The 23,761-nt window shown below is 43.2% G+C and overlaps 1 protein-coding gene across 5 annotated transcripts in view; it reads right to left on the bottom strand.

Moving 5' to 3' along the window:
• Positions 1-938: 938 nt before the first annotated feature.
• The window catches only part of LOC129731981 (DENN domain-containing protein Crag), a 64,657-nt gene continuing 41,834 nt past the window's right edge, over positions 939-23,761 (bottom strand). For 4 of the 5 annotated variants that reach the window (XM_055692417.1, XM_055692416.1, XM_055692419.1 and 1 more), the window contains 10 exons: positions 20,812-21,575; positions 20,646-20,752; positions 6,905-7,055; positions 4,660-6,842; positions 4,281-4,595; positions 3,754-3,837; positions 3,153-3,555; positions 2,650-3,087; positions 2,407-2,585; positions 939-2,348 (listed from right to left, as the gene is read on the bottom strand). In XM_055692417.1, coding sequence (XP_055548392.1) covers positions 2,030-2,348; positions 2,407-2,585; positions 2,650-3,087; positions 3,153-3,555; positions 3,754-3,837; positions 4,281-4,595; positions 4,660-6,842; positions 6,905-7,055; positions 20,646-20,752; positions 20,812-21,561 — 4,929 coding nt within the window. In that variant the 5' untranslated portion in view covers positions 21,562-21,575 and the 3' untranslated portion in view covers positions 939-2,029. The remainder of the gene's footprint in view (positions 2,349-2,406; positions 2,586-2,649; positions 3,088-3,152; positions 3,556-3,753; positions 3,838-4,280; positions 4,596-4,659; positions 6,843-6,904; positions 7,056-20,645; positions 20,753-20,811; positions 21,576-23,761) is intronic. The other variant, XM_055692420.1, reaches the window with a different exon arrangement.

The following is a 23,761-nucleotide window of genomic DNA, read 5'->3' as shown; positions in this document are numbered from 1 at the left end:
CAAGGACCCCATCGTCATTAGAAACAGAAGGACCTAACGTGCTAGGTGGCTTGACCAGGTTGAAGCGGATCTGCGAGATCTGACTCGGAAATTGGCGACGAGTAACCCAGGACCGAGAAAAGTGAAGGAAAATTCGTGATAGTTACGGCACGAGCCACTACGCGAAGTAATAGAAGAAGTCTGGTTGCTCTTAGAATACGATTATGGTCATACAAATTAGTAGTAGTCATATGTCCTGGCTTATAGATGAAGAAAAAAAAATTTGTCCTGGCTCCTGGCTCCACAGTTTTTCCGGGGAGGTTCAGTGATGGCTATCCGGAATATCACTAAAACGGTCGAAGTAGCATTCCAGTGTAAGACAGTGGGGATTTATAATCGCCTCTTGTCATACACTGGAACACTAGAAATCGAAAATGCGATCACTAGCGCCATTTGGGACTCCATAACCGACTTCCAGAATTAACTGTTAACTGTCATAACACAGACATGTGTCACAAATGCGTTCCAAGCACCTCATGAGTCCCGCAAGTTTCTATCTTGGGTCCGGTGTTGTGCAATGTATGACGAAATGTTGGAGCCTCAAAAGATGGAGACCATAGTTATGAATAATCGCAAATCATAACAAAAGGCAATAATCAGCATCGAAAACTGCACAATTGTCAACAAGATTACTTTTGGGAGACGGAGTTTCTCCTTCTTTCAAATCTTAAAAATGGCTCAGTGCAGTACCCTTACACGTGCTCTTTAATCTTTTTTGAACAACTGAACCGGTGTGGAAGATACCCCGATAATTTTTTTCTAATTCATGATTTTAAATGTTAGAAATTTAAGCTTTTGCGAAGGCCCTTGCATTTTTCCCGCGTCCTACGATGACTGCGCTAAACCAACCCTATTGCCGTAGTCTTGAATGTGATATAAAAAAGCAAATACGCGCCGAGTTTCGAAGAACCGTACATATATATATTTCACACAGTATTTAACTAGTTCCTTGCTTGGTAGCCAGAGTTCGCCTTGCTACAGCAAAACATTATATATTCCTCTTCAAACCTTGTAGCAGAACGCCGTTGAGTTCATACAGTCTAACAACTAAAAGCAAACATATCCGTGGTGTAGAATGTCCCTATTATAGGTGCGCGTGTTTTCATGAGACAAAATTAGTAAGCAGTAGAGTAGGTATGCGTCTTCTCCTCAACAGTTCATATTTTTGTTGTTCATTTTTCAGCCTCAGCTGCTTGGGAGCAAATAGATGAAAATGGAAACACTGACTTAGCTTGCTAACACGTCCTAACTCAGGATTGCTTTCTTTATTTTCTGTAGCTTTGCAGTTTAACTTATTTTGTGTTTATTTCTTCTGTTTTATCACAAATTGTTAGTGAAATGTTTTTCCCTGTTCCTAGTAGGTGCAGCAGGCGCAGCAAAGCGTTGATTTTGCCGTTTTAATTGATTGCATTGCCAGCCAGCTTCATAACATGTTCGACAAGTTTGAGCAAGCATGACACGATCATTGATTGAATGGTTATAATCTCATGTGAATATTTCCACTTCATTTACTACTTTATTATGGGATGAAAGAGTAGAATTAACCAAGGTTTGCCATTATTGTAAACCAAAGAAAATTTATTCGTATGTATCTTTATTTCAAAATACATTTATTAATGCATCAAATGCATTTGTTTCTGTAATTATTTGATTGCCTAAGCAAATGAAGTGGAATTGGCGTATGAGTGAGAATATTTTCCAGGCTTTCTCGTAGGTATTTGTCTAGTAGATAGTTTCGATCTATACTTCATGAAAGAAATGTTTTCTTTCTTCTTCAAACTAACTAAAGATTTAGCTTTAATTTGAAGAAGTAGTGATTTATGCTCGTCTCTTACCGGTTGAGCAAAATAACTTACAGCAGTTGCTCCTAATACGACAAAAAAGAGTTAATTGCTCACCTTTTCCGTTCAGCAGGTGATGGTCGGATCTGTCGGCCAGCGGAATTCGATGGTTCCCAGTCCGGACAGAACTCGTACCGCTTCGGCAACGGTCAAGGCAGCATCAGTGGCTTGAAGTAGGCCCGGCAGAAGATAGCCGCTGACGACGGGGGTAGATCCTGGGCCCGGTAGTAAGTGTTGCATTCCTTTTCGGTTAGTTTGTCAAATACGGCCGCATACTCACGGTGAAACGAGATCAGATCAATGTTGGACCGACCGATCGCGATGAAGGCCAGAAACAGGATGTCCCGGTAGATCGAATGCGTCCGGTCGACACCGCGATGTTTAAGTTTGTGCCGTTCGTTGGCCAGCCGCTTAACCGGCGTCAACAAATCGTTGCAGCGGATCGAAGCGATCACCTGTTGCATCACACTGGAATGAGTCAAAAAATGTTTTAAATAGAACATGATTTTTAGATTAAAAAACTCACGCTCGATTGATCGACGTTTGGTCGGTGAGTAGCGCTTTGAGCAGCGGACTGGACGGTTGATTTTGCCTCCAGAGCATGTACATTGCTGGACCAGCTTCGGAATGCAACCGTGGGTTGTCCCACAAACAGTGCACGGAAACGGTTTTTAAATTACTAAGTGGATCCGCATTATCTCCCTCCTGAAAAAAAAAATACGTAGCTAATCAAAATATGAACCTTGTTAAGCAACTAAACAGATCTAACCTGCTTGGGTAGGCACAGATTTGGTAAATGCGTGCTAACGTCAATTCGTTCCATGAACCACACTAGATTCCAATAGATGATAGGATGCTCTTCGACAAAGCTAGCCTTGGCCAATGCGTAATCCCCCTCCTGGCTTAGAATATTCTCTAACTCTTTACGAAGTACCAACGGGTTCAGATATGGCACGTTAATCACATCCGCCAGCTGCTGCTGCTGTTGCTGGGCTGTAGTCATTCTTCGCTGCTCCTCGGACACAATGTTGACATTCAGGAATGGAACCGTCACTTTATTGCAAGCGTGGCAGCTGGTGTTCAAATTGGAGTCTTCTGCCGACCATCCAGCCATAACATCTTCATCGTACAGCAGCACGAAACAGTTGTGACACTGCGAGCAGGACATGATCTGTATTACGTAGTCGGATTCGTTTGGTTCCGATACCTTAAAATTAGAATGAAAATCATGAAAACATTATTTTTTCTCAATTTTAAAAACCATTTAATTACCTCCGTTACCGACTGGTAAACATTCTCCGGTAGCGTCGGATAGGCATTTAAGCTGTTGCTCGAGGTCGTGTTTTCTCCCAGAGGCACAAGATTGTTACAGCTAGATTTGCGAGACTCGCTGAAACGACCCCAGAGATCGAACTCACTGGATACCCGCCGCGAACGATTTCCATTGATGTTACCGCCGTCCTCGTTCAGTAGGTCACTCTCCGATCCATGGCCATCCCGTTCCAGCCCATTGCTGGTACATATTGTACCGGAACCCGTCTTGACCGGAGTCGAGTTGGCGGAAATCGCCTCCTTAATTTCGTCTAGTTTTTTAGCCACCGATGTGGCCGCGTTCTTAATACTACTGAGACCACCCTGGATGATCTCGTTGGATTTCTTGCCCGTCAGGTTTGGACTGTTGATAACCAGACAAATGTTAGTCTAACTGATTTTGTACTTGATCTAATTCTAGTTTGCTAAAATTTAAAAAACAACGACACGAAACTCACAAACAACAAGAAACAATGTGAGTGATGGACAATCGAAATGTGACACTAAACTAAACTAAGACTATAGAAAAGAATGGCATACCGAAAATGACGTGTGCACTTACCTGACGCTGGAAATGCTTTCTATCACATTCGTCGAGAGCGATTTGAAATCTTTTTTCATGGATAAACGTGCAGGTGAGTAGCGGCTACCAAAAATATAAATGGTTATGTTGGGATGGGCGATTAAAAAAATAAATAGAACGTAAATATAACTTGGTGGAAATCATTCGGTTTCAGGCATGAGATAAATAGACCGTGAGTAAACATAAACTAAGAGGAAAATAATTTTGACTTTCATGCATCATTCCGAAACAGAACGCAAAACGACATCGAATTACTGTTACTCATCGCTAATGTTGCCAGGCTTATGCATCCGGTGTTTGCTGAAAACTTGAAAAATACATGTCTCTTAAGTTGAAAGAAAAAAGTCGACAGGACAGTGAGATTTTAATATGAAAATTAGATGCTCCATCATCATCTGTTTTGCTGAGTTTGTTTCCCAAGCTTAAGGGACATGTTAGAAGTTGCAAAGACCTGCGATGCATAAGCTCGCAAAAAACACATCCAACGGAGCCACAACAGCACTTACCCAAAGTTGAACTTCAACGAAGAGCCAATGCTGGCAAAGCTGGACGTGACAGAACTGCTAACCGGCATCGTTTCCGACCGGTGCATACTTTTGTTCAGCTGCAACGAATCGTCGAACGTCGCCGACCGCTGACCCTTGAACAGAATCGGCTGGTCCGTGTAGATAGTATTATTGTGATGGATTCCGTTATGTTCTCCGGTATTATTCAACGCCAACTTCTCAGTGGATTGACGGATTTCAAGCACTTCATCGTTTCCGTCGTCGTTCAAAGCACCGAGAGGATCATCTTGGGTCACCAAAGTTCGCGGCGAAACCCTAAAAAAGAAAGAAATTTTCAAATCACTCTAAGTACATTAGAAATCACAAGCTTCATACGCACTTAGTCGGGCTGACCTTAGAGGCTAACTTATCGTCGACGTCCTCTTGGGAGTTGTTCTCATTTTCGACCTGAAAATCCAATGCTCGCTTCACGCGATTGACGCCAGCGTCACCAACACCTCCTTTCGGTGTACACCCGTTAGTGTAATGAAGGGCTTGCTTCTGCAGTTTGTCAATGAATTTGGAATCACCGGCGAAACTATCGGCTCTTGCCAACATTCGTGGACTAAGATCGCAAGGACTTGCCGCGGGGGGTTTGAATGATTGCTTCTCTTTGGGACTGATTTTCAGATGTGCTCCCTCGCCGCTGATCAGCAGTCCGGCACTGGTTACTACATCCGATGATTCCTGGGGTGTTCCCGATTGTCGTACGATCGTCCCAAGACGACCACGCAGTTTATCAAAAGCTGCAAAATCCATCAACGACCCGGTCTGATGCTCTGCTTGCGATATTCCGGAGTCCAAACTGGTTCGTGAAGTTCCGTCCACTGTTTCCAGTGTGTTGAGGTTATTCTCGTGGGAAGCCGAAAGTCTCCGACGGGATGCAAACTTCTTTCCGGCACGCTTGAAATGGGCCGCTCCCATAACGATGTTTCGTAGACGGTTCCATCTCATCTGACTGGAAAGGATGGAATCAGAAGGCCACTTTGCTTCCAGCACACATCGATTGTAGAAACCGTAGGTTAGAGCGTTCGGTTGAATTCCCGAACGTTTCATCAAGTAGTGTAAACGAACCGCCAAAACTGGAAGGTTGTGCATTCCGCAGAGTTGCATCATTATACGATAACAAACTTCATCACACTGAATCTTTAGTTTGCAAGCCTTGCCCAGCAAGTCGTATGCGGTTTTAAGGATGACATGTTCCCGCCCTGCATTCTCGGAAATTAGACTAGGCAGAACGATGAAGTAGATGGAATAGCAGGTCGCAAGCAGGTGCTTAGCCCAAAGCTCGGGATTAGTTTGATTTTTGCGAGCGAGCTTTTGGGCGGTTTTAATTTCAATCTTTGTTCGCCTTGCCATCGGAGAGCCCGGAGCAAGACTGTTGTGCTGCTGTAGAGCGTGCGCTAACAAACTACGGCGCGATTGTTTCAGCAGGATTGGATTCAGCAGGAAGAAACTGTAGCGATAGTTCTGTTCTGGAAGGCCTGGCTGGCACTCGGGTGGTAATATAACCTTGGTTCGCTCACTGCTCTGCCCGGAGTCCCAGTCGATCAGCTTAATCTCAGTTGGAGTATCTTCGAAGGCACTCACTTTCTCTGCACACTCGTCGAAGAATGCAAGATTGTGGTCCCCGTCGGAGAAGAACGATCGTTCTTCGATGAATTTAATGAACATTTGAGTTTTCATCAAAAGCTGGAAAAACTTGTGGTGCGCCTTGTCTCTGGATCTTAGGAACGCGTTCATCTGGAAGAGCGCATCCGGATCGGTCGCTCGGATGGTTGGGGCTTGTGAAATCGGCACCAAATATTCTCGGTAGCCCTTCAATATGGACGCCATGAATTGCAGGAATGCTTCCTGTATCCGCTGCTCGAGATTTTGCTCTCGCTTCTTTTTCTTCAAATCGCGATCCAAGCTATTAGACGCATCTTTGTCCGTGTTTTGATTTAATTCATCTAAATTGCGCAGCGTTTGTTTCAGTATCCGAGCTGCCCGCTTGGGCAGCAGTTTGGTCGACAGATGCTTTTGTGACTCGCACAGACTGATATTGTTCGTGTCAAGATCCACGCAAGTTACATCGCTGGGTGGTTCATAGAGATCGAAAAATCTCGAGTCCACCCCGATCAAGTAGGGTAACGGAGCGTGCAGTACCTCGGCAAGCCCTAGCGGGCAGAGTGGAATGTAGGGACACTGCCACTTGAAGGGAAACAGGAACGAAGATACGGCTTCCGCGACGGCCGTCAGAATAACTGGTCTAAGCGAGTGAATGAGGATTTTCTGTTCGGTCATGACAAGTAGCAACACGTGAAGGCAGTTTTCCGCTCCCAGATTCGAGAGCAACTGACGAAAACCGGCTCCGCTACGTGGCAGCGGGGAATCCTCCGGCAGGGTTAGCAGGATTCGATCGTTGCTTAGATTGGACAGCTGGAGAAGGATACTGGGCGACGGGAAAGGAACTTCGTCGAGCAGATGTGTGATGTAGCGTTCTATCGGCACTGGCAGCGGTTCGTTTAGTTTGGATATTTGCTGTGGAACAAAAGTTAGAGACGGTGAATTAAAGAATACAGGAAGATAGGTAGATAACTTACGTGCAGAAATTGTAGCCACTTTTCAAACGTATCACCAAAGGGCCACCTAGACAGAAGGCAAATGGATTTGTTCACGTGGAGTGAGTGAGTTTTGTGCGATTCCGGGCTCCACTCGAGTAACTCCCGCTGCTGGTCATTGAGTTGGCGTTCGCTGTGAATAAGAGGAAGGTTGATCATTGTGTACTTGAGGAGTGGGGTTCGTTAACTAAATATTCAGCACTCATAATTACTAATTCGCTAATCGATGATTACTGAGTTTATTGCTCTTCAATACGAACGAAAATAAATTGATTACACAAATACCCAGGTTTACTGCTACGGCTACGTAATCACCCACCAATGAATTCTGCGAAACAGATCATCGATTTGCTTTCGGCGACAATCTAGGAGTTTCGTCATTACCCAGCCGCAGGCATGACGTTCTAAACAGCCAATCGTTTATAAAGTATGGACGTTACATCGGTTTGTTTTCGACATGGAAAATATTTCAACTGATCAGTTCGAATCAACGGTTAATCACCAATCATGAGAAACAAAATGAAGAATTTGTAGTTACTGCGGTCGGCATCGAAGAATAGTTCAACAACGCCTTATGTGATCCGAGAAAAAAACAATCAGACGGTTATCCAGCACATCAACACAAGTTGGTCAGCAGACAACAAAACACTTTTACTCTCATACTTTGACGGACTTCGGAAAACTAGAACTTGGGCATTTTTTGTTCGAGAAGACTGTCGATATAACGCGGTTTGAATTCAGAACAAAATGGCTGATGCCGCGAGGGTTTCTTTTCCCAAGCAACCTGGAAACAACAGATGGAATGGTTGCTTGAAAAAGATGAGTTGTGGGAGATTGTCAGTGGTGGGACGCCAGAACCGGTCACGCCGGAGTGGCTGAGTAAGGACTGGAGAGCTCGACTATTCTTGGAAGATAGTCAGTTCAATTTGGTCAAAATCGTGAACTTTGCTAAGAGAATGTGGAACACTCTCGAAGAAAAGCATGAGTGATGTACACTAACGTCCATTATATAAGCTTGTGTTGCAGTACCACTATGAGTAAAAGAGATAGCATGAAGGATCATTAGAATTCCATGGAAGAACTGTTCGATAAGTTGGCGGCCGCTGGACAGAATTTGGACGTGCCGTTGAAAATTGCGATGATTTTCCACAGTGTTTCACCTTCGCACAATGGGGAATCGCTGGCCATCAGCCGAATTTTTTTTTTCGTTAGCTGTTTCATGATATTTTTCCTTTATTGCTATAACATTCAAGTGTCTAAATCCAAAATTTGGGCGTAATATCATGAAATCTGAATTTTTTATGACTTTTCAAAGCTTGACAAACTGACGTTTTTTGTCTTTTTTTTTTTTTTTGAAAAAAGTACATTACTTTGAAACGCTCTGTAGCTTCAATGATAGCTTGGATTTTTTTTGACGTCAAAGGAAAAGTTGTTGTAAATATTGTGCAAAATAAACCCTTTTCATTAGATATTGTGAAATTTGGTTATAGTAGGCCTGACACTAAAAAAAATTAAAAAACGTGATTTTTTGTTGAAAAGTAGCTTAAAAGTTTAGTTGCCGCAGTTTGCCACGGTTGTGACTACATTCAAAATTTAGGTATAAACGTAAGCTTTCAAATGCATACTGTCCGCTGTAGCGCAAAACTGCGCAAATTGTCACTTTAGTGAAAAAAGCGATAGCAGTTTTTTTTTTAGTTTTCATTTTTGTAGTTGAAATTTCATCCAGGATTAATTTTAATCATAACCATGATACCCCATTAATAAAAATTTATGATATCGTTCTCAATCCGTAAGGATAAAATATAAATTTGGGAAAAATTCACAAAATTCATCAATGAAAAGTTACAAAATAAGTGTTAAACAGGAAAACAGTAAACAAATCTTTATGAAATTTTATTTATGTCAAACTTTATCACTTTCTGCAAATTTCAAACAATTTTAAAAACATTCAGCCCTTTTCAATTTATGATCATGAAATTCGCTAAACTGATTGAAGTGTCAAATATTAGCAGCAAATTCATACAATCAAACTCCGGCTAACAATAGCCCGCTTGAAGATTGCTTTTGCGTCGCACTCGTTTGCATACAAAAGTAAAGCACACATTTTGCTTTATGAGAAAAAAAAAAACAAAGAACAGTCGTCGCACTCCGCATCTATTCGTATTCATTTAGAACGTTGTGTTATTCCAGTGTCTTGGTTTTCAAATTCAAAAATTCGTTGAATTTCATTATAGAGCCCTCAACTTCAGCGGCACCACCTAATTCAATGTCTAGTAAGTTGTCAATTCATGGTGTTATACATGTATTTAAATGTCCTCTTTCAACCATAGAAACCGGATTAGGAAGATAACATATGTATGAAACAATGAAACACCGAAAATCACTAGAGGAAATGAAAATTGCAGCGAAAGACATTTTACTTTCTGATAAGTATAATGAACTTTAAATTTTCTGGAAACAATTCAACACAAGCTTCAAGAGATCACAGCGGGAGATGATGATGATGACTTTTTCAATTTGTAATTAGTTTGTATTACTTATGTTGTTTTAGTTTATTTAAAAAAATATATATTTGGGCAAAATTTGTTTAGTTCAAGGGGTCGTCCATAAATTACGTATTTTTTCAATGGGGAGGACGTCCGGTGGCACTACTTGTGGTCAAAGATCATATAATTCTATTAAAAAGGAAAAAAGTGCCAAAAAATATTAAAAATTGGGTTTCGTGCTTTATGGACGGCCCCGAACAAAAAATGGATACCAAATTCGTGTTCAGCGCCCCAAAATTATGTAAATACCAAGTTTTTGTCGCATTCATCGACACTTTTTTTGCTTGGCCAGCCTTTGTATGGAGTCGCCCCACTGTGCGTCGTACCGGTTGCTCGTGCAGAATCTGAAAACTCGGCTGGATGCAAACTGGACAGTCGTGTCGGTAAAAGCAAGTTTGCTAGACGAGTACAATCAGAGCATTGAACGTGGTGAGCGAGAGTCGCGTAATTTGAAAGCGTTGAGATTGGACGCGAGTGGCGAAAGAAAAGAAAAGTCGTGTTTCTTTGTAAAAACAAATGGGACACTCGAATAAATTTATTACTAAGCGTTTTAGTAGAATGGAAACGAATATTGAGAATAGGTTATGTTTCCATTTAATTCTACTACCAAAATGGGAACATAACCTATTCTCAATATTCATCTGGGACACTTCAAGAAGGACTGTAAGTAGAGGTTGTCTATAAAAAGTGATTCGAACAAACGCCGGGACGGAAATTCTAAGAACATAAGTGCGAGAGGCTTAGGGACGGCAAGAAGACCAGCGTTCACGGTACTGGCGGTTGTATCATGTTCGGTATTACGGGCAAGATGAAACCGTCGATGTGACACTGAAGAACGTGTTATACGTGCCGGAACTCGATGGAGGACTGACTTCGGTTAACCAGTTGGTGACGAGGAAATTTGTTGTATTTTATTGTCTGCTTCTTTTGAAACTAAATGCGCCAAATTCGTCGCCATACAGTTTGTATGGTGTCGATTTCCTTGACGAATCCAGCGCGTTTCGTTTTAAAAGAAACAAATAATATTCGCAACATTAATTTGACACAGCACAATACAAAAAAGGTTAAAACCGCCAGTTAGGTACAGAAATTTGTTGTAGAATTCAACGAGAGTACATGTGAAGTAAAAAATCACGTAGGCGAGACTATCGTCGTAGGAGATAAGATCGGTTTCCTCTACCGGTTACCATTGAAACACGGTATCAGAAAGATTGAGAGCGGTCACGGTAATTATCTGTGGCACAGAAGGATCGGTCACCGTAGCCCCGATGTCTTTCGTATCATGGGAAAGTCTGTAAGTGGATTTAAATTCAACTACTGCGGTATCAGAAATACCTATGAAGGCTGCCTGAAGGGCAAATCAGCTAGAATGCCGTTCCCTGCCAAACCCGATAGGAGCGCATCTCGTTGGAAATAATTTATACCGACCTGTGCGGTCCCGTGGAAACCGTTATAGACGGTGGTCCACTTGCTTCGGAAGAAGAGTAAAGCTGCCTCTAAAATAAAGCAATATGTTCGTAGGGTAGAAAACATCTTCGGTAGAAGCCCTCTCGCGATTCGCTCTGAAGGAGGAGGCGAGTTCCTGAACCGAGAGCTGTAATCGTTCTACGGAAGCGACGGAATAAGAGCACAGTTCACGACACCGTATTCGTCACAACGGAAAGGGGTCGCCTAATGGAAAAATAGATTACTGCAGGAGATGAAGATTTGTTTTCTGGCGGATGCAAACATGGCAAAGTTATACTAGGGTGTAGCAGTAATGACGGCAGTGCACCTGCAGAACAGACTACCATCCCGATTGCCTACAACAACACCGTTTGAGCTGTGGACAGGACGAAAAGCGGTCATTAGACATTTTTGTGTCTTCGGCTGTAAAACCTATGTACACATTCCAGATGTGAAGCGGTCGAAGCTAGATCCAAAAGCAGTTAAGCTACGTTTCGTCGGTTGAAGATCACAAGGATTATACAGGTCAACACAGGTGCACTCCAAAAACTCAAACCGCAAAAAAAAACCTAAATTAATCCACCTAGCGGTCAGACCCAGCCTTTCTCATTCAAACTTTTATTCGTTTCAATAAATTTACATGAACGCTTCAATCCAATAAATGTATATTCACTTTTAAGGTTCTAAAATATTGAAGTTGTAATCTATACATATAAAAATGCAGTCCGGTCTGTCTGTCTGATCCATATAGGCTCGAAAACTACCGAACCGATCGACGTGAAAATTTGTATGTAGGGGTTTTTGGTGCCGATAAAGGTTCCTATGATAGTTTGAAACCCCCCCTTTTTCTGGAAGGGAGGGGTTCCATACAAATGAAACACAAAATCCTGCACATTTCGAGAGCTAACCAACTAAATGGAACCATATTTGGCAGGTGAATGTTTTTAGTAGTAACCAATTTGTTCCATAATCGACCTCAGGCAACATTTTGGATTGTAAGATGGCAACTTCCGGTTTCTGGAAAACAACGAAAATGGCCGATTTCCACCCAATATAATAATATCCGGATCTAGAATGATACCCAGGAGCTAAAATCGATCGGAATTGTCTTCAAATGTCATTATGAAATCCAAAATGGCGACTTCCAAAAACAATATCGCACGCTTAGCCTTGGGGCTAATAGCGGTCTCGATCAACTAGATTAGTTGAGAGAATTCGTAATCGATATTGTTTTTTTGGCACATTTTGCATGTGTAGGATATGTACAACGATACACCGTGCCCCAGTGCTGAGTCGAGAAAATTTCCAGCTCGAAAAGATCCTCGACTCGATCGGGAATCGAACCCGATATCACAACCGTGTGGGAGAGCTAGCCGACAGACATCACTAACCACAGAACCACGGGGACCACAAAAAAAAACAAAAAAATGGCGACTTCCGGTTTCGGAAAAACAGCGGCAAACGAGCAAATACCACCCAGTATGGGTATTTCCGGAACCGTAATGATGCACTGGAGCCAAAAATCGACTTCAGACAACGTTTTGAATTGTCAGATGGCGACTTCCGGTTTCTGGAAAACGGTCTGAAATGGACGATTCCCATTAAATATGAGTATCTCCGGAACGAGAAAGATGAACAGAAGATAAAAATTGGCTGATTTTCGTCTAACATTAGTATCTCCGGAGAGAATGATACACAGCAGCTGAAATCGACCACAGACCCCATTTTGGATTCTAGGTTGGCGACTTCCGGTTTCTGGGAAACAGCCGAAAATGATCGAATAACACCCGAAATGGGTTTTTCTTCAACCAGAATGACGCTCAGATTCCAGAAATTATCTTAAATACTATTTTGAAAGTAAGATCGTAGCGCTATTTTGGTCAGTAGGATCGTAGCGCTAGCCCCGCAATTGTCCTGTACACTAAACAGTTGGCTGCGAAGTCTGTGTATGTGAAACAGAAGGTCGAGTTCCGAATCGGAATGTAGCACCAAGGCTTTGCTTTTACTATTTTGAAATCCAAGATGGCACCATTTTAAACTGCTAAATTGCAACTTCTAGGAAACAGTCGAAAATGACCGAATAATGCTCAATATGGACATTTCCGTAATCGAGATGATGCATAGAAACCAAACATTGAGCTTGGACACCATTTTGAATTTAAAACGATCACTTTTAGTTTCTGTAAAACAACCAAAATAACTGAATACCTCTCAATATGGGTATTTCTGGTGTCAGATTGATTCTAGAAAATCTACTGAAAATGACCGAATACCACCCCATATGAATATATTCAGAATTAGAGCGATGTACAGAAGCCAAAAGTCGAGAATGCTGTCATTTCGATAAAACCAATCATTTCAAACGATTTGTTATTTGACTTTGATCATATCTTATTACCGATTCGTCGTGCATTTGCAGATTTTGAACACATCGCAAGGAATCAATGAATTTGAAACGTTAAAATAGTACGATACCACATTTAAATTATGTTGAGGCCACATATATCGATCGAAGCAGGTATAGTTTTAAACAGTCTTTGAATTTCTTTTCTTCCAAAACTTTTCAACCACATATCAAATTGTTATGAAGTTTGTTATTTGTAAGTTTAAGAGATGACTCGTTCATATGACACTAGTTATGTTCAAATTAACCATGTAATCTTTGAGATAATAGACTTTTGTTGTTTTATTAACAATTTAATACATAACGGTTGTTTAAGTTCGATTATAATCAAATGAAATGGGAACGTATAGGGCAGCCAAAATTTGAAACCATGTGTTCAATCATAATTCATCAGTTAACCCTTAACTGGCCCGCTCATCTGAACGCAATTATTAAACGACACTCTCACGTAAGTTAACGCCTTTTGGTAATGGCTAGGGGCACCAAAATTTATAGGAAGCTCTAATCTTTCATTTTTCCCGGTTTAAGCATTTGGAATGCACTTTTTTCATTTTGTAGACCAGTGTATCGTTTTCTCAACCAAACCACGAATCGGATAATTATCAGTTGAGACGCTCGTTCTTGAGCACGGTGATGAGTTGAAGCAGCAGCAGCTGGATGTGAGCTCTGAACACCCCGAACAGGAAATCGAGATTTCGTGTAGTCCTTGGGACATGGAACTGCAAATCGCTCTGCTTTCCAGGATGCGACAGGATAATCTATGACGAGCTACATCCACGCAACTTCGAAGTCGTAGCGCTGCAGGAACTTTGTTGGACAGGACAGAAGGTATGGAGAAGCGGGCACCGGGCGGCTACTTTCTACCAGAGCTGTGGCACAACCAGCGAGCTGGGAACCGGCTTCATAGTACTGGGTAAGATGCGCCAACGCGTGATGGGGTGGCAGCCGATCAACGCAAGGATGTGCAAGTTGAGGATAAAGGGCTGGTTCTTCAATTACAGCATCATCAACGTGCACTGCCCACATGAAGGAAGACCCGACGACGAGAAGGAAGCGTTCTACGCGCAGCTGGAGCAGGTCTACGATAGCTGCCCGCGACGGGACGTGAAAATCGTTATTGGGGACATGAATGCTAAGGTAGGCCGGGAGGCAATGTACAGACCGGTAATCGGACCAGATAGCCTGCATGCCGTGTCTAATGATAACGGCCATCGGTGCGTAAACTTTGCGGCCTCCCGTGGTATGGTAGTCCGAAATACCTTCTTCCCCCGCAAAGATATCCACAAATCCACCTGGAGATCACCCGACCAACAGACAGAGAACCAAATCGACCACGTTCTAATCGACGGCAGGTTCTTCTCCGACATCATCAACGTTCGCACTTACCGCAGTGCGAATATAGATTCGGACCACTACCTAGTAGCTGTGTGCATGCGCTCAAAACTATCGACGGTGTATAACACCCGCCGAAGTCGAACGCCGCGACCAAATATTGAGCAACTGCGGGACGCCGAGGCTGCACAGGAATACGCGCAGCAGCTGGAGGCAGTGCTACCCACGGAAGAGCAGCTTGGCGCAGCTACCCTTGAAGATGGCTGGAGGAGCATCCGATCCGCCATAGGTAGCACTACTGTAGCGCTACTAGGTACAAGGGCCCCGAATCATAGAAATGACTGGTTTGACGGCGAATGCAAACGGTTAGTCGAGGAGAAGAATGCAGCACGGGCGAGAATGCTGCAATACCGCACGAGAGCAAACGTGGAACGATACCGACAGGCACGGAACAGCCAAAACTCAGTCCTCCGAAGAAAGAAGCGCCAGCAAGAGGACCGAGATCGCGTAGCGATGGAAGAGCTGTACCAAGCTAACGACACTCGGAAGTTCTACGAGAAGCTGAACAGCTCTCGTAAAGGCTTCGTGCCGCAAGCCGATATGTGCAGGAGCTTGGACGGCAACCTTCTTACTGACGAGTGTGAGGTGATCGAAAGGTGGAGGCAGCACTTCGACGAGCATCTAAACGGCGATGCAGTAGAGCGCGAGGACGGTATGGCAACTGATCTTGGTGCACGAGCAGAAGACATCAGAATTCCAGCCCCCGATCTTCTGGAGGTGGAGGAGGAGATTGGTCGGCTGAAAAACAACAAAGCTGCTGGAGTGGACCAACTTCCCAGCGAGCTATTGAAATACGGTGGAGAAACACTGGCTAGAGCCGTGCACTGGGTCATTGTCAAGGTTTGTGAGGAAGAACGAGTATCGGAGGAGTGGATGGAGGGTATTGTGTGTCCCATCTACAAAAAGGGCGATAAACTGGAGTGCTGCAATTACCGGGCAATCACTCTGTTGAACGCCGCCTACAAGGTACTCTCCCAAATACTTTGCCGTCGACTATCGCCATTTGCGAAGCAGTTCGTGGGGCATTACCAGGCGGGATTTATGGGTGCCCGCGCCACCACGGATCAGATATTCGCGGTTCGGCAGGTTATGCAGAAATGCCGCGAATATAACGTGCCCACACATCATTTGTTCATCGATTTCAAATCGGCGTACGACACAATCGATCGGGACAAGCTATGGCAAATTATGCACGACTACGGTTTTCCGGACAAACTGACGCGGTTGGTCAAAGCGACGATGGATCGAGTGATGTGTGTAGTTCGTATTTCGGGGGCACTCTCGAGCCCCTTTCGAAACCCGAAGAGGGCTGAGGCAAGGTGATGGTCTCTCGTGCCTACTGTTCAACATTGCCCTGGAAGGTGTCATTAGAAGAGCGGGGATTAACACGAGTGGCACGATTTTCCAAAAGTCGGTTCAACTGTTTGGTTTCGCCGACGATATTGACATTGTGGCTCGGACCTTTGTGAAGATGGCGGATACGTACATCGGACTAAAGGCTGAAGCCAAACGGATTGGACTGGTCATCAATGCATCGAAGACGAAGTATATGAAAGGAAGGGGTTCACGTGAAGACAGTAACAGTATCAGTAACCTCCCACCTCGAGTTCAAATTGGTGGTGATGAAATCGAGGTGGTCGATGAGTTCGTGTACCTGGGCTCACTGGTAACTGCCGACAACGATACCAGCAGAAAAATTCAACGGCGCATTATGGCAGGAAATCGTGCATACTTTGGTCTCAGGAGGACGCTTCGATCGAGTAGAATTCGCCGCCGCACCAAGTTAACCATCTACAAGACGCTGATCAGACCGGTAGTCCTCTACGGGCATGAGACATGGACTATGCTTGTGGAGGACCAACGCGCCCTTGCGGTGTTCGAGCGGAAGGTACTGCGTACCATTTTCGGTGGACTGCAGATGGAAAACGGAGTGTGGAGAAGGCGAATGAACCACGAACTGCAGGAGCTGCTTGGGGAGCCATCTATCGTCCACACCGCTAAGATAGGCAGGCTGCGGTGGGCTGGGCATGTTGTAAGGATGTCAGACGACAGCCCGGTAAAGATGGTTCTTGAAACCAATCCGTCAGGGACGAGACGGAGAGGTGCACAGCGGGCAAGGTGGATCGATCAGGTGGAAGACGACCTGCGGACCCTACGCAGACTGCAGAGCTGGCGAACTGCAGCCATGGACCGAGTGGAATGGAGACGACTCTGACGTACAGCAAAGGCCACACCACGGCTTGGGACTGTTTGGTAAGGTAAGTAAGTTTAACTAAAGACCGTCTAAAGGCGGCACTGGGCACTAGAGGGTTAAAAACGCATCGTACAGTTCTGGCAATCGCTGGAAAAAGGTAGATGTTACTGCACCACTTCGACATCAAGACCACTTACCTCAATGAAAACTTGGAGGAGGAGGTCTATATGCGTCAACCTCCTGGTTATGAAGCTTTAAGTAAGGAGTGTTTGGTTTGTCGTCTCAAGAAAAGTACTTATGGGCTTAAACAGAGTGCTCGCTGCTGGAACCGCGCTGTGCATCAAGTTTTAACTCGCTAGGAGCTCAAACAGTGCCAGTCTGATCCTTGATTGTATCTACGAGAAGACGGTGACAAGACGGTTATTCTTCTGGTGTATGTCGATGACCTACTGGTGGGTTGTAACATTGACGACGCTATACGCTCCGACTATGACGTGAGTCGACCCAAAACAAGATTGAGAAGCTGCGAGAAGCGTCGCAGGTACATAAAGGTGACAAGCGTGAGCTTGTCCTCAATGGAGACCGAGTATGTCTCGCTAAGTGAGGCGGCTCAAGGGCTGATGTGGTTGCGCAGACTGTACAATGAGCGTGGCGAAGACACTAACAAAGCGTCAACCATATTCGAGGACAACCAGAGTTGTCTCAGTTTCGTGAAAGTGGAGCGTACCAACAAACGGTCAAAACACATTGACACCAAGAAGCAGTTCGTGAAGGATCTCTGCGATCAAGGAGACTTGAAGCTCGTCTTTGGAGTTTCTGGTAAATGCTGACGCGCATGGGCCTTGGCCAATGATGGTAGGTGCTCATGACGAAGGAGTACAGGAGTTATTGATGATAACCTTTTGTATAACATGCGCCCAGCGGGTTGCCCCATCTACAATCGATCCTGTTGGTGAATTCGAACACCATGTCGAGCGGCGAACTACCGGAGCAGTTCGTCACCGCAATCATATTTTTGTTTTGTTTTGTTTTTTTGTTTTGCAATTCTCAGCGCTTTCTCTTTGAAGAAGAAATATTATGGACTTTCCCGCTATTCGTTTTCGTTTTTCCCGTAAGTCTTTACTATGTACGAAGTTATTCTTTATTTTGGCACCAAAGTCTTTCCCACTTATCCGACCTCAGCCGTGGACTAGAAACGAATTCATTTAAACCACGCCGGACCTATTGAGAAAATGTACTACCAAGTCATCCTCTTCTTTCGGTCATGGCCAGACATCTTCCAAACTTCTTTATCGACGGCGCGATTGACGATTGAATTTTTGAGCGTACCGACCCCTACCAGTCAAACGGACTGGCGGAACGATTTGTGGACACCCGGAAGCGTTCACTGCGGAAATTTAAAGACGGGTAAAACGTACCATCTTCCATCATGTTGGAGAGTGAACCCACGTAGAAATTATGTTTGGCAGACCGATGACGACTACTCTTGATTTGCTCGACTTGCTCAATTGACATCAACTTCGCGTTCACCTTCCGCCAAAACTCGAACTACTGGAGCATTACGGATTACCAGTTTCTGTTCAACTAAATTTGAATCCAGAACCATCTACCAGTTCCAGTCCGAGTTGAGCTCTTTATATTTACGATTCCATCGACAGCCTGGATGAAGTAATGCGCCGATATGATTGCATAAACACGAACAGTAATTCTTTAAAGAGATGACGAGGACGCACTTCGCCTAATCAGACGCTCAAAGTCACCAAGCAAGATAATTGAATGGTATCCGATACTAAAATAAAGAGGGAGATGCTACCACCAACTAAACAACTGAGTATACTATGCTTTCAATAAAAAAAACCTATTTAGCAATCAGTGTAAAACAGGAAGTTCCATCATTCTATTGTTTAAACTTCTTTAATTTGTAACAAATATGGTGATTTTTCAACCATGTGGAATATTTTTGAGGTGTTCGTAATTCTAGAGAAACATTTCAAAAGGTCCTATCTGCTTTGATCGATTTTTTGATCGATCACTTTCATTCAATCACCACAACTTATTTAACACCTTTTATGACACGTTATTTCCACAAGTTGAAAGAGGGGGGATCACTCTAGTCTCCTGAACGAAAACCACTCTTGGGAAAGTTACTAAAACTCAACCATTACCAAAATGAAAAGACGCTCCGGAAAAACGATGAAAGCAGATGTGCTAACCTTTTGAAATGTTTATCTAGAATTCTGAGTCTATCTTTTTGTATTTTCGTATTTGTGTTAGATAGAAGAAAGGTCACTGGTGTTTCGAAACACCATTCATGCTATACTTGTGAGAAAAAGACTGGCATTACAGCATAAGTAACCAGCTGCTCAATTGACTTCTGGGTAACTAACTAGAATGATGCTGGTCAAGCTGTAAAGCTACTGACTTGTTGTAGCATCATTTCAAGGCTCCGGAACCATCATTAGCCAATTAACTGCCAAAGTATTCGAGATATCGTTCAATAACATTCTCCAAAAACATTTTTGACATAGTTTCGAAACATATAGAGCATCCTCGAAAGTTACGCATAGCAAGCTTGAAAGGTCTACATTTGTGATTCTTAGTTTGGAAAGTTGTCCTGTTCTACGAAATTCGCTTCGATGTCACTTATTTGTGAAGCATTGATCCTAAAATTTCTCTGTCAAATCTCTATAGGCCCGTGGAGTGGGTTGATAATCTTTGGTTTTGATTTTCACGGGGAATGACGTATCTAGTTACGTAATTTCAGGATTTGTACAACGCAATTTGCCGACTATTTTTTTGAGGCATTTTTAGAAAAGGGGTCGTTGAGGCTTCGTTTCGTTCCTCCTTCTTGGAAAACAACGACTCGGCTTTACCCCATTATGATGTTGTTTCTCATCATGTGAGAAAGATGTTTATTTTTCCTTTCGTGGTGCTAACAATTACACCCATCACATCACGGATTCCAGCTACCAGCATATAATAAAAAAACGATGTTGTTTTTATATGGTAGACTTCCTCGAACTTTGTTTATCACTGAGAACATTCATTTTGATGAATTTGGTTCACTATTGGCGAGAGAAAGTAATGCCAGTCCTACTAATAACCGTTGGCTTCCATAACCCCCAGTTTAATGATTAGTGCAGGGTGTCGTTTTATGTAGAAATGTCTCGATGATGGCTTAACATACAGATGATATTTAACATACAGAGTAGCTCTTAATTTCAGAGAGGGTTGTAACGTTGTCAAAGTCGTTAACTGGATGCTGAGAATATCACCGCTGAAATTAATGATTAAGAGCGCTATGAAATGAATAAAAGTCACAGCACCCTCAGCGACGCCATATCAACACCAAGCGTATCAATGCAATTCCAAATTTCTCGCGCGGTCTCTTTAATTTCACAGAGAACATCGACGTTTGGTTTCATTGCTACCCAGTTTTGTGATTCACTGAATTGATATTATGTGGAAATATTGCAGTATTCTCACAGGTTCTGTACATCTCCTTCTCTCAGATTTACTTGAAGATTCGGTCTAAGATTACTTTTTTGTTTTTTCTGCTTCTATTGATGAATTGTAAGTATTGCATCCAACTCCTTCGACAGAGTTCTATAATAGCTCCTCAAATCAGTGCACAAGCCGAAATTTTTCATTTACCAAATTTAGTTTCCCAGCATGTTTATCGAATTAGCGATTAGCGTCTACAAGGCTAAATTTTCGAACCAAGCGGATCTGTACACTTACCCAAAGTCTTCGTAAAATGTTAAGGCTGAACCGTACACCTTGTAGGTTCCATCGTTGACGGTTAGCACGAACGTGCTGAATATGGGTTGTATGGGTTTCCGTTTAAGCTGGAAGTGAATTTTGATTAATATAAAAGCTGATTTTCACTTTCTACAGCAGCGCAAACCTTTCCATCGCCCCCGGGAACATGCGGCCAAGCCTCCAGTGTCGTTCCCATGGGCAAACAAAACAGCGGCACGCTGGGACACAGGTTCAACGGAAAGTCGTTATGATCCACCGTCGGATATCGGTGCAGAATTTCCGGCTGATAGCTGATCAGCTTCGGTCGGTTCATCGACTTTTTGTAGCACAGGTACACGTCACTGCCCATGATACCCTTGTTAAGCGTTTTGTGAATCATACAGAATGCATGCGGTGGCTTCTCTCCCTTTGACGGAATCACCACGCAAAGATCCGTCACTACCAGCTCGTTGCAGGGCATGTCATTTTTCGCCCTTCGAAAGGTAAGAAATGTTTTTGCGGACGAATTGTTCACGTTGGCCAGCCGATCACCCGGCGTATTGAGGACCACTTCTGCGTCGGACATTATCCGTTCGGCTCCTTCGTACATAACGCCGATGTCGACCAGCGGCGGCTTATCCTTCCCCCGGCGAAAATATATAAAACATGCTACCGTTCGCACCGAACCGTAGTTCAAATCTGCCAGCAGCCCCGTCGGAGTGTTCTCCAGAATTTCATAGTCTGCCGGGATTTTTTCGCCCAGCGAAGGAAAAAACACACCGATGTCGGTTATGGGGTCGATTGTGTTCGCCGAGCGGAGGTGGGACGAGTCATTGAAGATATTTTCCTTCAGTAGCTTTGGGTTCTCCGGCATGCCGGCCACTACGAAGTAGTCGGCCAACCGCCGTTCGTCCATCGTGGAACGGCGATCTGAAAACAAAGAAGAAAGATAAAATGGTAATAAATTAATTGTTCTGTTTTATGGTTATGTCTTCGGGGAATTAGTTTATTGCTTTTTTATGTTTTAAGTGTGTGCTCGAAAAGTGGGCCTCACATTGAGCCGAGCTCAAATTGATTGAATATCGCTTTCAGCCATTGAATTTCCATAACGAGCTTGACTTGACTACTGACTGGGTGACATCCCGGAAGCGTCGAGGAAAAAACTTCCTCAGAGAGCTTATTAAATTTGTCTAAGGTGCAGACACTCCGTCGCATAATTAAGTTGGGGCTTACGTTCCGGTACAAATTGGCACCTCAGATTCGTTTTTTTCTATGGTGGTGTGCTTGGAATTTTTAATTCTTCACTAACGCTAGTGTTTCAATGGGATAGAAAGAGCACCGATAGAAATGTTCAACCGTAATAATAATTTCCCAAGTGCAACCGTTTCCGATTGAAATTCCGTTTTTGGGCAACATTCCAATGTTTCGTTTTGAGTTGTAGGTGTAGAAGCAAAGTTGTACACACGTGGCGCTTCAAGCTGGCTTTTTTTTTTCATTTTCTACCTCTATACTGTAGATGGGGTGACAGAATTGCTCGGTAGAATGCAAATGACCTAATCAAATTACGTCGCATCGTGAACCGGTACGACCGTACGCAGCGGTAAACGGCAGGTGACGAATGGTTGATTTCATCACTATCGGTGTGCTTCGGTCGTCATATAAAGGGGAAATGCCGCTGCCGGGAAGTGCATATAGGATAGTCGATATGAATAAAGCTCAGGTTACCCCGTTCCAGTAGAATTAGAATGGATTGCACAATGCCACGGTAGTGCACAATATGAGCGAGTATTCTGAGTAGGATGTATTTCTGAAACTCACTTTTGCAGTTGAAAGAAAAACTGATTTGAGTAAAAAACTTTTTTTATTGGTAATACATTGGTAATACAAAGAACAACGGCCAAGTAAAACTAGTTTCAGAACAAAGGAAATGGAGCAGTGGAATTGAAGGCTAAAGTTCAATTTGAAAGCAGACATCGTGAGAAAAAAACAGACGCTTGTATCAAACTTTTCAAAGTATTTCTGAGTTGAATAAAAAGCTCCATAAGAATATAAATGAAATCTTACTCGATGATCACTACTCTGATCTGAACTTAAAAGCATTTTTTTTTTCAATTTTTACTCCTCTTCACTTATTTTTTACACCAATAGTAAACAACTAGAGGACAGATTTGGTACTTTATCACGAAATGACTATTTCATTCTATGGTGTATGTTTTATTACCTAAGAATTTCAATCACGCTCAAGGTTCTATTGACTTCTCACTACTAGAAAACCGTTTTCATATTTCTCTATAGAAAACGGTCTCATGCGATGTTTCTGGCAATTTTCCATATTGCGTCTTCCAATGAAGTTGATACTTTTTCAACACCCATTCCGTAACAAAATAAAACGAATAGATTCAGAACAAGCATTACACTGGTAGGTACAACTTTTACCTCTCAGTCGAATTCACGAAAAGGTACGAAAGTGTATACAAAAAGGTTTTTGCGTCTCGCTAAGATGTCTATAATAAATGTTAAAGAATCTAACCTTTTTGCTTCGCTCCCTCGTGAATTTTATATCATGCGAATTTTTGCTCGGATTATGCCGGCTTGTTTCTGTTTTATTTCAACCGGTTCTCGGGCTATTTGCAAACCATTATTGGAACCAGGTGTTATTTTACATGCCCCGACTTCATAACGCATACTTTGTTGCCGATGCCGGTGGTGCTGCTGTTGTTGTCGTTAGGCGTGGAAACCGTGCGCGAAAGAGTCATCACCCAACCTCTAGGCAGCACCCGTGCAATGCGGAACTGAACAGAAGAAGCAGTAACCCATCCGTAATATGGTTGGTGGCCACTGCCAATGGTAAATATTGATTTTTCCATTCATAGTGAAATAAAACACACAGAACACTGTGTATGAGTGCGACGGTAATGCTTCGCATCCAACAAACAGACGCCACCCAGAGGTGAGAGCTGCAATTACAGCTTGGAAACATGTTGTTTAACCTTGACTTTAGTAGCAATGAACGAGTTTATTTTTCATTGTTGTTGAACAGCCATAATTAGCACAAAGAAAAAAAATATTACTATTCAGGTCTGAGAAACTATTATTCCAATGCTCTATTTGCAACT

Source organism: Wyeomyia smithii, chromosome 3, assembly GCF_029784165.1.
Source record: "Wyeomyia smithii strain HCP4-BCI-WySm-NY-G18 chromosome 3, ASM2978416v1, whole genome shotgun sequence".
In the NCBI taxonomy this organism is placed as follows: domain Eukaryota; kingdom Metazoa; phylum Arthropoda; class Insecta; order Diptera; family Culicidae; genus Wyeomyia; species Wyeomyia smithii.
This window is presented reverse-complemented; position numbering and strand designations above follow the sequence as displayed.